General features: G+C 41.4%; 1 protein-coding gene across 5 annotated transcripts in view; it reads right to left on the bottom strand.

The window, feature by feature from the left end:
* ZC3H11A (zinc finger CCCH-type containing 11A) overlaps nt 1–14026 on the bottom strand; it is a 50066-nt gene that overhangs the window by 22729 nt on the left and 13311 nt on the right. For all 5 annotated transcript variants that reach the window (XM_004699824.4, XM_045298018.1, XM_045298017.1 and 2 more), the window contains 3 exons: nt 8698–8895; nt 7460–7579; nt 2317–2440 (listed from right to left, as the gene is read on the bottom strand). In XM_004699824.4, the coding sequence (XP_004699881.1) occupies nt 2317–2440; nt 7460–7579; nt 8698–8751 (298 nt within the window). In that variant the 5' untranslated portion in view covers nt 8752–8895. The remainder of the gene's footprint in view (nt 1–2316; nt 2441–7459; nt 7580–8697; nt 8896–14026) is intronic.

Genomic DNA, 14026 nt, shown 5'->3' with positions numbered 1-14026 from the left:
GCTCAGTGGCGCAGCAATGGGTTCAAAGATGGGACAATTGCGCAGATGGCAAAGGATGCACTGGCACCGTGCTTCTTTCTACTGCGCACGGTCACTGGGAGTCAGTGCCGCCGACTGGACAGCAGTTAACACCAACACGTACATAGTATGTATTTATGCATCCTTTTCCATGTACACCTCACCTTTCTAAAATACAGACTTGATTGTGTCCCTCCACTCATTAAAAATGAGAGACTTAAGTGGTCCCTTAGGCCTGGAACAGAGAGTTTGTATGGACTTCAAGATTTTTGTGAATTATTGAAATTTTATGCCGAAGAGGTGCCTTCTTGCGGAGAACAAGCCTTTGACTTTCAGTGGATCCTCAAAGCAGTTAGTTGTGTCAAAATATAAAGAACGAGAAGCTTCTAAGAAAGAGAACTGATCGCAGGGAGGAGATGAGCCAGTCAGGGTGCAGTGCAGCACCGATGAAACATACAACTTTCCTCTAGTTCTTTAATGCTTCCCCACACCCCGCCCCCATCATGATTACATTTCTACCTTACAAATCTGGCTAGACCAGAGGATGTACACTGGTACTATTAGGAGCTCGAAACATAGGGAATTCAGGACAGATAAACCCCTCAGGATCAATAATGAGAGCAGCGATACCACGAGGGTAAGGGGAAGGTGGGGGCAGAAAGGGAGAATCAATCGCAATGACCTACATATAACCCCCTTACTAGGGAACGGACAACAGTGTAAGACATGAAAAAAAAATTATAGATTATCAAGGGTTCATGAGGGAAGGAGGAGAAAAAAACCGAAGAGCTGATACCAAGAGCTCAAGTAGAAAGAAAATGTTTTGATGGCAACAAATATACAAATGTGCTTGACACAATGGATTTATGTATCGATTGTGATAAGAGTTGTATGAGCACACAGTAAAATGATTAAAAAATAAATAAAAGGGTAATCATTACACTGCTGATAAAATGACCCAAAAGCCAACCACTGCCATCAATTCAACTTGCGACTCTACTGATCCATGGGATTTCTCTACAAGGCAGTTAAGTGTTGGGCCTCGTGCCAGTGGTTCAAACTCACATGCCACTCCAAGGGATAAAGATAGAGCTGTCTGCTCCCAGAGAGATCTACATTCTTAGAATCCTATAGAGCAGTGCTACTCTGTCCTATAGGAGCCCAATGAGTCTGAATTGATTCGTAGCAGGGGCTTTCATCTTCACCACAGCAGACTACCATGTCTGTCTCCCAAGAAGTGGCTGACATGTTTGGACCGTTGACCTTTCCCTTAGCAGGTGACTACTTCACCCATAGTGCCACAAGGCTCCTTGCTCGATGCAAGAAGCCTAAACAAAACAGACCCACTGCCATTGGGTCCACTGCAAATTAGGTCAGAGATGGTATCTCTCTCCCTTGCAGTGGCTGGTGGATTTGAACAGCTGACCTTGAGGGTAGTAGCCCACTGTCACCAGGGATCCCTTACAAGGTGCACAGAGATCTTAAATTTTACATATTTAAATACTGAAATTATAGGACTTGAGCTCAGCAAAGTAGCAGCTCTAAGATAGGAGATAACACTTATTTGACCCAAACCATAAAGGAAAAAACCTACTTTCCCCCTTTAAACAGAAGTGACAAGATGGGATCATCAAATTTAATCACACCAGACTTGGCATTAAATGGCTGATAAATCCACGAGGAAATTATTTTAAAAGGGGCTTGGAAACAACTGAAAGTTTATGTATCATAAACAGTACAGGATCAGGGCACTCCTACCCTTTATCATATGAACATTTATCTACAATTTACATTTCCCAAAACAAAGTAGCTTTTTGTCAGGTGTAAGTGGTATTTTAGGTTACAGCCTGGCTAGCAACTTTTTTCTGTAAAGAGCTATACAGTAAATACGTTAAGCTTTGTAGGCCATATGAGGGGGTTTTCCCACAAACTTTATGAAGCCACTGTTTTCAACCACTCTACCCTGCATTTGCAGCACAAAGCCAGCCTCAGAATGTGACATGAGGATGGACATTCCAGTAAACGTGACTTCACAAACAGGAGGAGGGTCAGCTTTGCTACTGCAGGGCCCGGAGACCCACGTTTTAAAAACTTCTCTAGGTCTCGTAGGAAAATGAGAAATGAATTAAACCGTCACTGCTAGAAACATTTGGGAAGAAGCAAGGCTTACAGCAAATGGCGTACAAGTCACTGAATCTAGACTCAACTGGAGGGAAAGCCTTCAATAACTGCTCGCTGTAGAGTAGGCAGAAGAGTCTGTGAGGCAGTAAGCTTTCTTAAAAATGACAAGCATCTCACTTTTGCTTGGCGGCAGGAAGAGGCCATCCACGTAACGTCCTCTGTTGTGATGGAAAGCACAGTTTAGCTTTTGACATCCCACGGGCTGATTTTCCCAATAGCAAGGAATCTCACTGCGTTTTTTCTGTAGGAAAGACAAACACATTTCCCCCCTCAAATTAAAAAAACCCAGAGTGATACATTAATTGGGGAATTTTGGGGTGGGGGTTAAAGTTCGTAACAGGGTTCAGAAACCTGAAGCCGTGAGACCCTTTCAAGCAGGAAGAACAGCTGCTGTGGAACGTGACACACTTTAAGCCAGGTGAGGAGATGAAGGTGCTAAGGGAGTCGTTTCTCTGATACTTTCCTCCTTGCCCTCATCCTAGAGTCCCTAAGTGCCTAAACCTTGGTGGTAGGATGATAGTCGTTAAAACTAAGCAAAAAAGCAACAAGGTTTGACATATTTATTGTGCTGTTGGTCATGTGGCCTTAGACAAATCATCTTATACCTCTGAAGTTTTAGTCTTCTTAGCTATAAAGTAGGAAAAACATTAGCTAGACCAACTGGTTTCTTTTTTTCTCTCTCTCTTTTTTTTTTTTACCCTAACCCTAACCAACTGGTTTCTTATGATGATTATATAACTTTGCCCAGCAAAATGCTATGGCAAGAGGAAGGACTAGTAAAACTGCAGTGATAATTTGGAGCCAAGAATTCAAGGCTTTCAGCAAATTCACCCTACGAGTGACTTCAAAGTAAGGCTTGTTTAACACACTAGAGATGGCCTATCTGCTTCCCAAGGTCACCTGCCCTTAATGAAGCATACTTGCAGCACACCTGGGAATAAGCTTCTGGGTCACACAAACATCAGGTTCTGCAAATGACCCCTATAAAGAATCGTGCCCCCCCCCCCAATGGGATGTCCGAACAATACTGTTCCAAAATAGCTCCCAAATGCACACCACCCACCTGGACATCAGCACCAGGAGGGCTAGATCGCAATAGTCATTGAGTATTGTCCAATAATGAGCCACTGCTAGATGGACCACCCAGATGCAGGGCCAAGAAGCCAGTCGTAAAAGCCACACACATTCTATGATTCCATTTAGATAAAGTTCCAAATAGTCACAACTTCTCTATGGCAGTCAGAGGGGACTAGCCCTGGAGGTGCAGTGAGTGACAATGCACACACAACACTGGCAAAATCCCATTTCTTGATTGGGGTGCTGTCAGCTAAGTATACTCAGTTTGTGAAAATTCTTTCATCTGTTTGGTCTGATTCCTCTAATTTTCTCTATTATATACTTAAATACAAAATGCAAGAGGTAACAAGCATTTCTGAAAAAATCACTGCCCTTTGATTAGTTATCTGCACGTGTTGACTCTTATCACAACCGGTAGCTTAAGGTTTAAAATCCAAGCAAAGACTAGCAATATTAATGCAGAAATTTAAAATATGGAGGCCTATGAGAGAAACAATAAGCACTAAAGGCATAAAAAATGCTGAAGATCAAAACCTACTGTAGTGAGATTGATACATTTGATAACATGTTTTTCTGGGGCATGGAAAAATCAGGCAGCACACATGCTGCTAATGGAAACAAAAGTAAATTCAACACTTCTGAAAGGTAATTCGGAAAGAAAAAAAGTAATGTATGGTCTCATTTTTTGCCACATGCTTGATTAGTCAAAATGTACAGCAAGTATCTTTATCTTTCAAAAGTAGAATTAAATTTCCCCTCTTACCCCAAATGTAGGTGTAATGGCTGTCATTGTTTTTAAGGTAAGAATGCGTAACAATTTTCAATTACTTCTCCTGCAAACCAGAACCTAATCGCCACTCCTTACTCTACTGAGTTCTTCCTTTGCAGGAAACAATTCTAAACTATAGATGACGTTTCTAATAGTCCCCCCCTCTTTATGCTGGAGCTAGTTGACATTGATTTGATCTATTTAATACACTTATAGGATTTTATTTCTAACTAAAAACATAAACATGAAAATAACTTAAAAAAACAGAAATAAATGCTTGTTATGCTAAAATACCCAAAGAGCACCATTTATTTTATATAGACCTTCTATTTTTTAGTCATAAACACACATATGCACACTTGTTTAAAAGAAAGGAATTCGACATAATTTTGTAGGTTTCTGAGTTGAGCAACACATCCCCCATATGAACATGCTTCTCCTATGCAGCTATTGACACGTAACATAGCACATGTTTCAGACACAGATAAGAGATACACAGTAAATGGTTCTTTTCTATCCACGCCCCCCCACAAAGTCATTGTTAAGTTACTCCTTTTACTTCAAGATTGTTTTTCGGATGCATGTGGCAAGCAAAAACATTAGTATTCTTTTTCCATAAATGATAATGCTAAACCCTTTGCCCCTTTCACTCAAAATATGTTGATCTTTTCTTAACGATATGTAAGAATTTTCCATTTTAAAATGCTTGTAAATAGCTGTCCAGAATGCCATTATGTCAGAATTTATTTTAACTGAAGAACAGCTATTTCCGATTTTACTATTATGAATTATGCTACAGGTCTGTATATACCTCTTTTGTACAGATGGCACAGAGGGTCTGAAGAGAGAGAAGCCAGATTAACCTCTGTGCAGGAAAGGTTAACACAGCAGGCTGGAGACTGCGATCCTCAAAAGGAGGCCTACTTGCCAGAATAGCATTGGGTTGACATCTGATAAGGTGGTTCTTGGAATGTTCCCAGCCAACAGTTGATGGATAAGGGGTTCAAGGTCCCCAGACTGTGCAAATAACGCTTTACGCTGAACACCTGAGGCCCTGAGTCTGTAAACAAACTCCCGCGGAACACGAACACGCACACACACACACCCTTGTCCTTCTTACCCAGGCCCTCCCAAGAGATTAAGTCCAAAATCATTAGGTGGGGCTGCAGGCCGGCATCCATGCTGGATGAGGAAGGCACATGGTGGCCCAGATTAGGGTCCTGGCACTTGACAGGGCTGAGGACAATGTCCACATAGCAAAGCGGGCATCAGAACCCCTGATTGGTTAGGAGGGCACATGCACAGGAACCTGCCCCGATACACAGTGTTGGAGCCTGAGCAGGCTTCTGTGCAGCAGACCAGTTCAAGGTAGGGTGAGGGGGTATTTCCATGGAGGGGCATCAAAGACTAAGCCGGGTGAGGAAGGCAAGGTGTCCCCCTGAGGGGAGAGTGGGGGCTGAGCTGGAGAGCAAGCAGGCTGAGGAGAACACTCTGCAAGGCAGTGGGAGCTTCAGCAGAGTAACGGAGGGGTCCTCGTGAAGTCTGGCAGGGAGTGCTGGAGTTGACACAAAGCGAGAGGACTATTTCTGTATAGGAACCTCTTGCGTGAAGAAGCAGCGGGAAAGCAAAGCAAGAGGCTATGCTACAATAGTGGTTTCCATAACGGGGAGCTGACCAAGCAGTAAAGCTAGTATAGGCAATGGAGACAAGGGTTCTCACTTTTGGAGAGAAGAGCCATGTTGTTTGAACTTGGAATTGGAGGTATCTATGTGATCTCATAAATTTCAATACATATTGCAAGGAGAGGAAACCCTGGTGGCACAAATGGTTAAAAGCACTATACTATTATCTGAAAGGCTAAAACCCACTCGTTGGCAAGCTGCTTCCAAAAGACCCCAGCCTTGAAACCCTACGGAGCACGGGACCACCACGAGTCAGAACAGACTCAATCACCTCCACCAGCACCATCCTCATGACCTATTTTAATAAATATTGCTGTAAGTGTGAACATGTATATACACTTATATATCCCCCAGCTCTGTCCACTGAGAGGACCTGGAGGCAGTGACTAAGCAGGAGCAGCCATGGTCTTAAGTTCTATAAACATTCTTCACTGAAAGGAACCAGGGATCCTTGGAGAAATGGTTGATTCCAAGGCCGGAATAGGAAAAGTACAAAATGAGCCTGAAAAATCTTATTAGGTCATCAAAGAAAAGAAAGATGGGAACACACATCAGTGTACACAACAATTGGAAGCCCTCCTACTACTAGCCACACCCTATGGCTCACTTTGAGCATGAAAACGAAATGACAGTAATGAATGATAACATTGAACAAAAGAAGAAACCCAGGAGTTCACACTAGCATCAATACAGAGCTAGAAAGAATTTTCATTTGGTGAAAAAATAAAAAAAGGGGGGGGGGACATTTACAGTGTCTCAAGCATCTTAGTTAATTAATAAGTAGTACTTACTAATTATTAAAGAAAAGATTTGCTGAGAAGTTTAGCCAACACTCCCTTAATCATGTGATTTCAATTAGCAGTATCAGTGACAGGGAAATAAAACTATATGCTCCCTGTTATCACACAATGAGTAGACAGACTGTGGCTTCTCTGAGCTTCTTGCCCAAAATATACAACCTGCATTTAGCCATGAGAAAATAGCAGTCAATCCTAAATCGAGGGATGCTGTGTAAAATAAATCATCTGTAATTACAGAAGTGTTGAGGCTAATGAAGGGCAAAGAAAGAAAGAGCAACTATTCTGGACTGAAGTAGACTATGTAGTCATGACAATGAATGTAACATCTGACTCTGAACTCACCCGTGTTGCTATTTATAACAGGCCTCACTTGGGCAATTGGCAAGACGTGTATGGAATCTAAGGATTAAACGGGGGGGAGCAATATTAACTTTCTAATCTTGATGGCAATAGTATGGCTATACCACACGATCTCTTGTTTGTGGGAAATACTCATGAAGCTATCTGCAGGTGATTGGCACGGCAGTTAACTCTCAGATAGCTGGGCAGGGGTGGGGTGAGAGTTAGTTAATACTGCACTTGAAACTTTTCAGTGTGAAATCATTTCCAAAAATAAATATAGATACACAGATACTTCCTGTATGTGTGTGCGTGCATACACACACACACACACACACACACACGCGCGCGCGCGCGCATGCGCGCGCGCTCCGGCTCTAGATATATTACCAAACTGCCTTGTAGAAGGATAATACCTGTTTATGCTCAACATTTAGACATTAAATGAGCAGCATAACAAGACACACATTTCATTGAATCATTAACAAATCAAAATTCAACCCACATGGTAAAATGTAATATTTTTGTTTTTGGTTTTTATTGGGCTACTCATCACCCCAAACTACTTATAAGAATGCAAACTCAAAACTTACATCAATCTCCATGTGCCGAAATCTGCACACCTGTCGAAAACAACGTCCTTCTTGCCATAATGTGCAAACAGTTTCATTTCCTAGAGCAGCTTCACAGTGACGGAATGGGCAGCTGTCACCCTGTAAAGACAGAGAAGCACAAGGTAAGCATCAAAGTACATAGGTGGAATGTCTACAGTAAGAATCTCCTCATAGGATAAGCACAAAGGCCTGAGCAAGGGCAGGCAAGGCAGAAACCAACTGAGATGGGTGAAGAACAGTCTGAGGACGAAAACCTCTTAGTTCTTCAATGTGCTTCTTGACAGTGCCTTTTATCTGAGCTGACAACATGGGTGACACAGACCGAGAGACTGGGAGATGGTGGGGAACACGTGGGAGTCACGAGCACTCTTTCAATAAAGTCCACAGTTTATCACTAATATCTTTCATATACCTTGATTTCTTTGGCTAGAAAACCAGAAGGTAAAGAGATTAGGATTCTTTATAATGACATGCTTCACTGCATGTTCTGTGCATCGGACAAACACAATGAGGCTGTTGGGCAAGTTGCCGTGTTTCCAATAGAAAGTTTTTATAACCACAACATATATATTTACAGACTTAGTCACAAAGAAAAAACTGAAAAAAGCAGACAGGTGGGGGCTTCAAAAAGTTCATATAAAAATGGAATTAAAATGGCAAAAAAAGGCTGTAAAAAATAAAAACAGATAATAGCGTTTTCCCACAAACTTTTTGAAGCCACCTTATACATCTAAACAGCACTGCAGAAAAACAGGAAGTGTAACACAGAAGCTGCAAATGCATATTTAGGAAGATGGCTTTCTCTTCTTAAATGGAATGCATGCTTAATAGTTAGGAAGAAATCAGGGTGTGTGTGTGTGGGGGGTGATTAAGTGAAATTCAACCCATTACGATTTCAAGTTATTTATATAATCCAACCCACTTGTTCATTAAAGACAAAGTAAACACAACCAAAGTTAGCAGCACTCAGTTCAAAGGCACTCCAGATTAATACCATAGACGAACAAACACTCAGTGATGGCACAGCACGGCCTTTCCCTGGTAGGGAACATAGGGAAACGAGTTCACTAAAGAGGGTAAAATTAGAGTGGCACACTGAGTTTTTCAAGGCACTGTAGATAATAGTTGAGCAAAAGAAAATGTAAAACCAATCTAAGATGCTAGGATGGTTTTACCCTCGACACTAGGTAAGAGCTGGCTCAGAGACTCATTCTTACTTTGGTGCATGTAGAATAGAAAAAAAAATAGCAGTCTTCTCCTTGATTAGGCATGCTGGGTGGATCCTAAGATGAGAAGTGGCTTCTGGAGCACAAGCCACTTCTTCCTCAAAGTGAGGACCGGCTCCACGTCCTCTTGAAACGGGCTAATCTTCCACAAGAACACTCAAGCACAGAAATCGTCTTTAAAATGCAATCCTAAAACGAGAAGACAATGAAAGCATTTCAGGTGAATTCTTCCAACTTTCTTCCTCTAAATCATTCTAATAAGATTATACTGTTAAAACCAAATCTCAATTATATAAATATTTGCCTATACAGTTTTAAAAACATTCTGTCCATATTCTATCTTATGTGAATAATGTATATGCCAATCTATAATGGCAATTTTTGTTAAGGATTAGCTATGTCCTTTCCTTACATTCTTTACAGTGCACTACACTGCTCCACATAAAATTAAGTGAGCATTGCTACCTCAATAAACAATCGACAGTTTAGATTATTAATGGGACTTAATTTTTTTCACATGGAACATTTCTGGCAAACTAGGTGCTTTTTATCTAACTGACATAAGCTGCAGTATTTTCACAAGCACTTTTGTTATACTTAGCATCATCATTAGCCTTGCAACCAACTACACTGCCATCAAGTCAATTCTAACTCTACAGGATAGGGTAGAACTGCTTCTTTGGGTTTCTGAGACTTTAAATCTTTACAGGACAACCTCACCTTTTTTCTGTGGAGTGGTTGGTGGATTTGAAAGAACACTGTAGTTAGCAGCTCAATGCATAACTGACCATTACACTCCCAGAAGATGGTAAGATAAAGTAATACACCCAGAAAATCACAAAGGTTGGAGAAGATTCAAGGTAAGTTGGAACTTATGCCTGGCTCGAGGAAGGCTAAATGTTACAGCAACTGTGGAAAACAGTGTGGTGATTCTCCAAAAAATAACACTAGAACTACCACCCGAGCCAGCCACCTCAGCAATACCCACAGGACTTGAACGCAGAGTCTCAGACTTGCAGGCCAATGTTCACTGCAGCACTAGATGGGAGTTTGAAGACAAAGCTGAGCAAAGTAAGTCAACCACAAAAGAATATAGTATGACCTTACATAGAAAGATTTTTTAAATGGCAAATGTACAAGACAGAAACCATTGGTTATCAGGGGCCGGGAGGAAGGGTAAAGGAGAGTTTAACAATGATGGGGAAAATCACATTAATTAAAGGTAGAGTAGTACAGTTAATCATTATAGTTACTGTCAGTAAGGTGCATGCCTATAAATAAGTTGTACTGGCTAAAGTTGTGTGATATGTTTGTTACAACAACAAAAAGAAGAAAGTAGCTGCTAAGGCTGCTTGTGTACAACCAAACACCCATGGGTTTGACAACTCAGTAACTGGCCTTATGCAACCTTTTGATTTCCTAGTTCCTAGCGCAGTGCCTGGGTTCAAAGAGGAAAAAGTAAAATCAGGTAAAGGAGGAGGACATGCAATGTACAGCTAAGTGTCTTTATGAACAATGGCCTCCTTTATCAGAGCAGAAGTGCTAGATGGCATCCATTTACTATTACTGAACATTTTGATCAAAGGTGGGAAAATGCACAACAGAATTTCAAATTCTCAAGGCCTCTAGATTTTCTGACGTCATGCAGGATGGATCCTTAAACTACTGCCCTGAGATACCCTTTCAACCTCAAACCAAATATAACCCTGAAGTATTCTTAAAACTAATAGTTTAGCTTAACTAGCAACAAAAAATCTGCCTTGAGCATTATGAGCATTACAAACTATTTATATGGGGTCAGATTGACAACAGCAACTTGAGGAATTCAAAAATAGGAACCCTGGGGGCAGTGAGTTACCACGGGTCCTCAAACTACAGACCACGGACCACATGCGGCCCACCGGGTGTTTTTGACCCGTTTTGTTTTTTACTTCAAAATAAGGTATGTGCAGTGTGCATAGGAATTTGTTCATAGTTTTTTTTAAACTATAGTCCAGCCCTCCAATGGGTCTGAGGGACAGTGAACTGGCCCCCTGTTTAAAAAGTTTGAGGACCCCTGGTTTATACTAATGGGAGAGGAACAACGCAGAAAAGCAGGGTGAGAATGGCTGCATGACCAGAAGAAGGAAATCAAGGTTACAAAATTATACACAGACAAACTGTTGAATGGGAGTATGTTTTACTGTGTATACAATTCAATAAACTAAATAAAATTTAGAGGGGAAAAAAGCTTCATACACACACCAAACAAAACGAGACACTGCTATCTGTAACAGAGGACCCTGCAGCGAAGGGCAAAGACGAGGAAGCATTCGATGAACACCGTGTGCCCATCATCTATGGTTTGTGGGTACAAGTAGACTATTTTTAAACAAAAACAAAGAGAGTTTATCCTTCTTACTTATAGATCTGTGGAAAACATAAGAGCTTTTTATTTCTGTACCAAGTGTGTATGTTATTTAGTAAAAAAAAAAAAAAAAGAAATCAATTTAAGCAGTCATGGGGGTGGGGTGGGGACAGAAACAACAACAACAAATTTCTTGGAGCGCTTCCCATAAAATAGTGAATCAACAACCACAACCACAACAAAGATTCAATGTTCTCTCCTCCAGTTCCTGCCTACGCTGGTCTCCGTTAGAGTCCATGGACACTGCTGTGGGACAAGAACTCATTAGGGTATGGGAGATGTTTCTACAAACTTTTGTATCAAGTGCCAGGTTTCAGAAACATTGGGACACAGTTGGAAATCCAAATTCAAACCTATCTTCTTATAAGAATAGCACTGCAGAATGAAACCCAGCCTCGCCATTAACCTAAGTCAGCAATAAGTATGTACCACCTAACATAACTTAAAACCTTTAACCTGACCTAACAACTTAATTTCTAGAATTTATATACTAATGTAAATAGTGTGCAAAAACACAAAATGCTGCTGTACCGGGATGTTTATCACCATCTTGTTTCTACTAACAACTACCTAGAAATTAAATGTTCAAATACTAGAGATTGTTTTTTAAAATTGTGGAACATCCGTATAATATAGCTGCTCCCTTCAAGATTTAGTCTTGAAAACCCACAGGAACAATTTTATTCTGTTCAGGGGGTTGCTATGAGTTAGAATTGACTCAATGGCAGTGGGTTTTTTGCATTAAGATTATTTTTGTGCTGTGGAAATAAGGTTATTTGTTTTAAAGTTACAAAATTATGTAAAAATATGATCTCACATATAAAAATATACATAAAACCATCCTAAGAGGGGAAAAAACACCCTAGACATCTAAGTTATCTACTGGTCTCTCCCAGTCCTGTGCAAAGTGTGAAGAAAAGCGAAGATGAATGGAAATTAGTCTAAAGGGCTAATGAACCACAGGAACTTCAGTGTCTAAGACCCTGTGACCAGAAGAACCACATGGTCCCAGCAATCACTGCTGATGGCCCCGAAAGGGATCACAATAAGAGGTTCTGGATGGACTGGGAGAAAAATATGAAACCAAACTCAAAATTTAAAAAAACACACACCAGACTTCATGACCTGACACGAGATCGGCAGAACCCAAGACCTTGGCCCCTAAGTCACTCTTCATGCTTGAAACTTAAAACTCTGCCCCATGGCTCCATCAACCAATACAAGTCTATAGGGTGAACAATTACATCAAGGAGGTGCACACTTTACGAATAATCAGCCATATAAGAACAAAAGAGCACCGCTGGAGATCCCCTTGCAGAGGGGTTTCGGGGAGATGAGCCAGTGAGGGTGCGATGTAGCAATGATGAAAAATACAACTTTCCTCTAGTTCCTAAATGTTTCCTCCCCGCTCCCACGACTCAAATTCGACCTTGCTTAGACGAGAGGATGTACACTGGTACAGATAGGAACTGAAAATCCAGGGAGGATGAGCCCTACAGGACCAGTGGTGTGAGTGGTGATACTGGGAGGGTAGAGGGAGAGTGGGTAGGAAAGAGGGAACCGATTACAAGGATCTATATGTGACCTCCTCCCTGGGGGATGGACAACCGAAAAGTGGGTGAAGGGAGACGTCGGACAGGGTAAGATATGACAAAATAACAATTTATAAACTATCAAGGGCTTATGAGGGAGGGGGGAGCGGGGAGGGAGGGGAAAAACGAGGACCTGGTGCCGGGGGTTTAAGTGGAGAGAAAATGTTTTGAGAATGATGAGGGCAATGAATGTACAAATGCGCTTTACACAATTGATGTGTGTATGGATTGGGATAAGAGTTGTATGAGCCCCTAATAAAATGATTTAAAAAAAGAGCAGCACCTGCCCAGGGATAAAGGTCAGAAGGCAGGAAGGGACACGTTAAAGACAATGGCAACCAGAGGAGGAGGTGATAAGAGTGATGTTGCATTGTGGGGATTGCAATCAATGTCTTGCAACAAAATGTGTGTGAACTGTTGAAAGGAAAACCAATGTGCTGTCAACTGTCACTCAAATCACAATCAGAAAGAACACACACTGAAATGTTAACAGTAGTCAGTGCTAAGTTGATGAATCTGTTTATCTGCTCAACATAATATAGTATCTGTAATGTAATACAACACAGATGGAACAAAAATCTAAGTATGTCCTATCTGGCTAAAGGGAACATTGGTGGCAGTGGGTAAAGCGCTAGGCTGTTAACCAAGTGGGAAGTAGTTTGAACTCAGCAGTCATTATATAGGAGAAAGATATGGTAGTCTACCCCTGTAGAGATTTAGTGCTGAAAACCCTATGGGACTGGGAATTGACTGGCTGGCAGTGGGTGTGGTTTGGTTGCCTGGCTAGACCTTTAAAAGCACCTCAGTGACCCACTAGGCAGGCTCCCCAAACCAGGGAGTGCATTCTACACACCGAAAGTTTTAAAAACTGCCTCAAATGTGACCAAGTCGCTTAAGGCAGTGGTTTTCAACCTTCCTAATGCCACGACCCTTTAATACAGTCCTTCATGTTGTGGTGACCCCCAACCACAAAATTATTTTTCTTGCTATTTCATAACTATAATTTTGCTCTTATGAATTATAATATAAATATGATATGCAGGACTATTAGGCGACCCCTGTGAAAGGGTCTTTCAACCCCCAGGTTGAGAACTGCTGCTCTAAGGGCTATTCAAATAATTGTAGTGATATATACAAGGGGGTACCCCAAATAAACCAGAATTGCAGTGGGCAGAGCAGACTTTTCATGGTCCAAATTTTTCCCATTAGGCAAGCATTGGGCAACTCGTTCTAAGTTAGTGCACCCAGTGGCATCACCTGGGAAGGTTTTCTGGGAAGGTCACAGTCAATTTTTTTGTAAAAGCAGTTTCACTTGCGAGCA

This window comes from Echinops telfairi, unplaced genomic scaffold (genome assembly GCF_000313985.2).
Source record: "Echinops telfairi isolate 266 unplaced genomic scaffold, ASM31398v2 ScPeMD7_7424;HRSCAF=8462, whole genome shotgun sequence".
Taxonomy (NCBI): domain Eukaryota; kingdom Metazoa; phylum Chordata; class Mammalia; order Afrosoricida; family Tenrecidae; genus Echinops; species Echinops telfairi.
The sequence above is the reverse complement of the archived record's forward strand: the minus strand, read 5'-3'. Positions and strand labels throughout refer to the sequence as shown.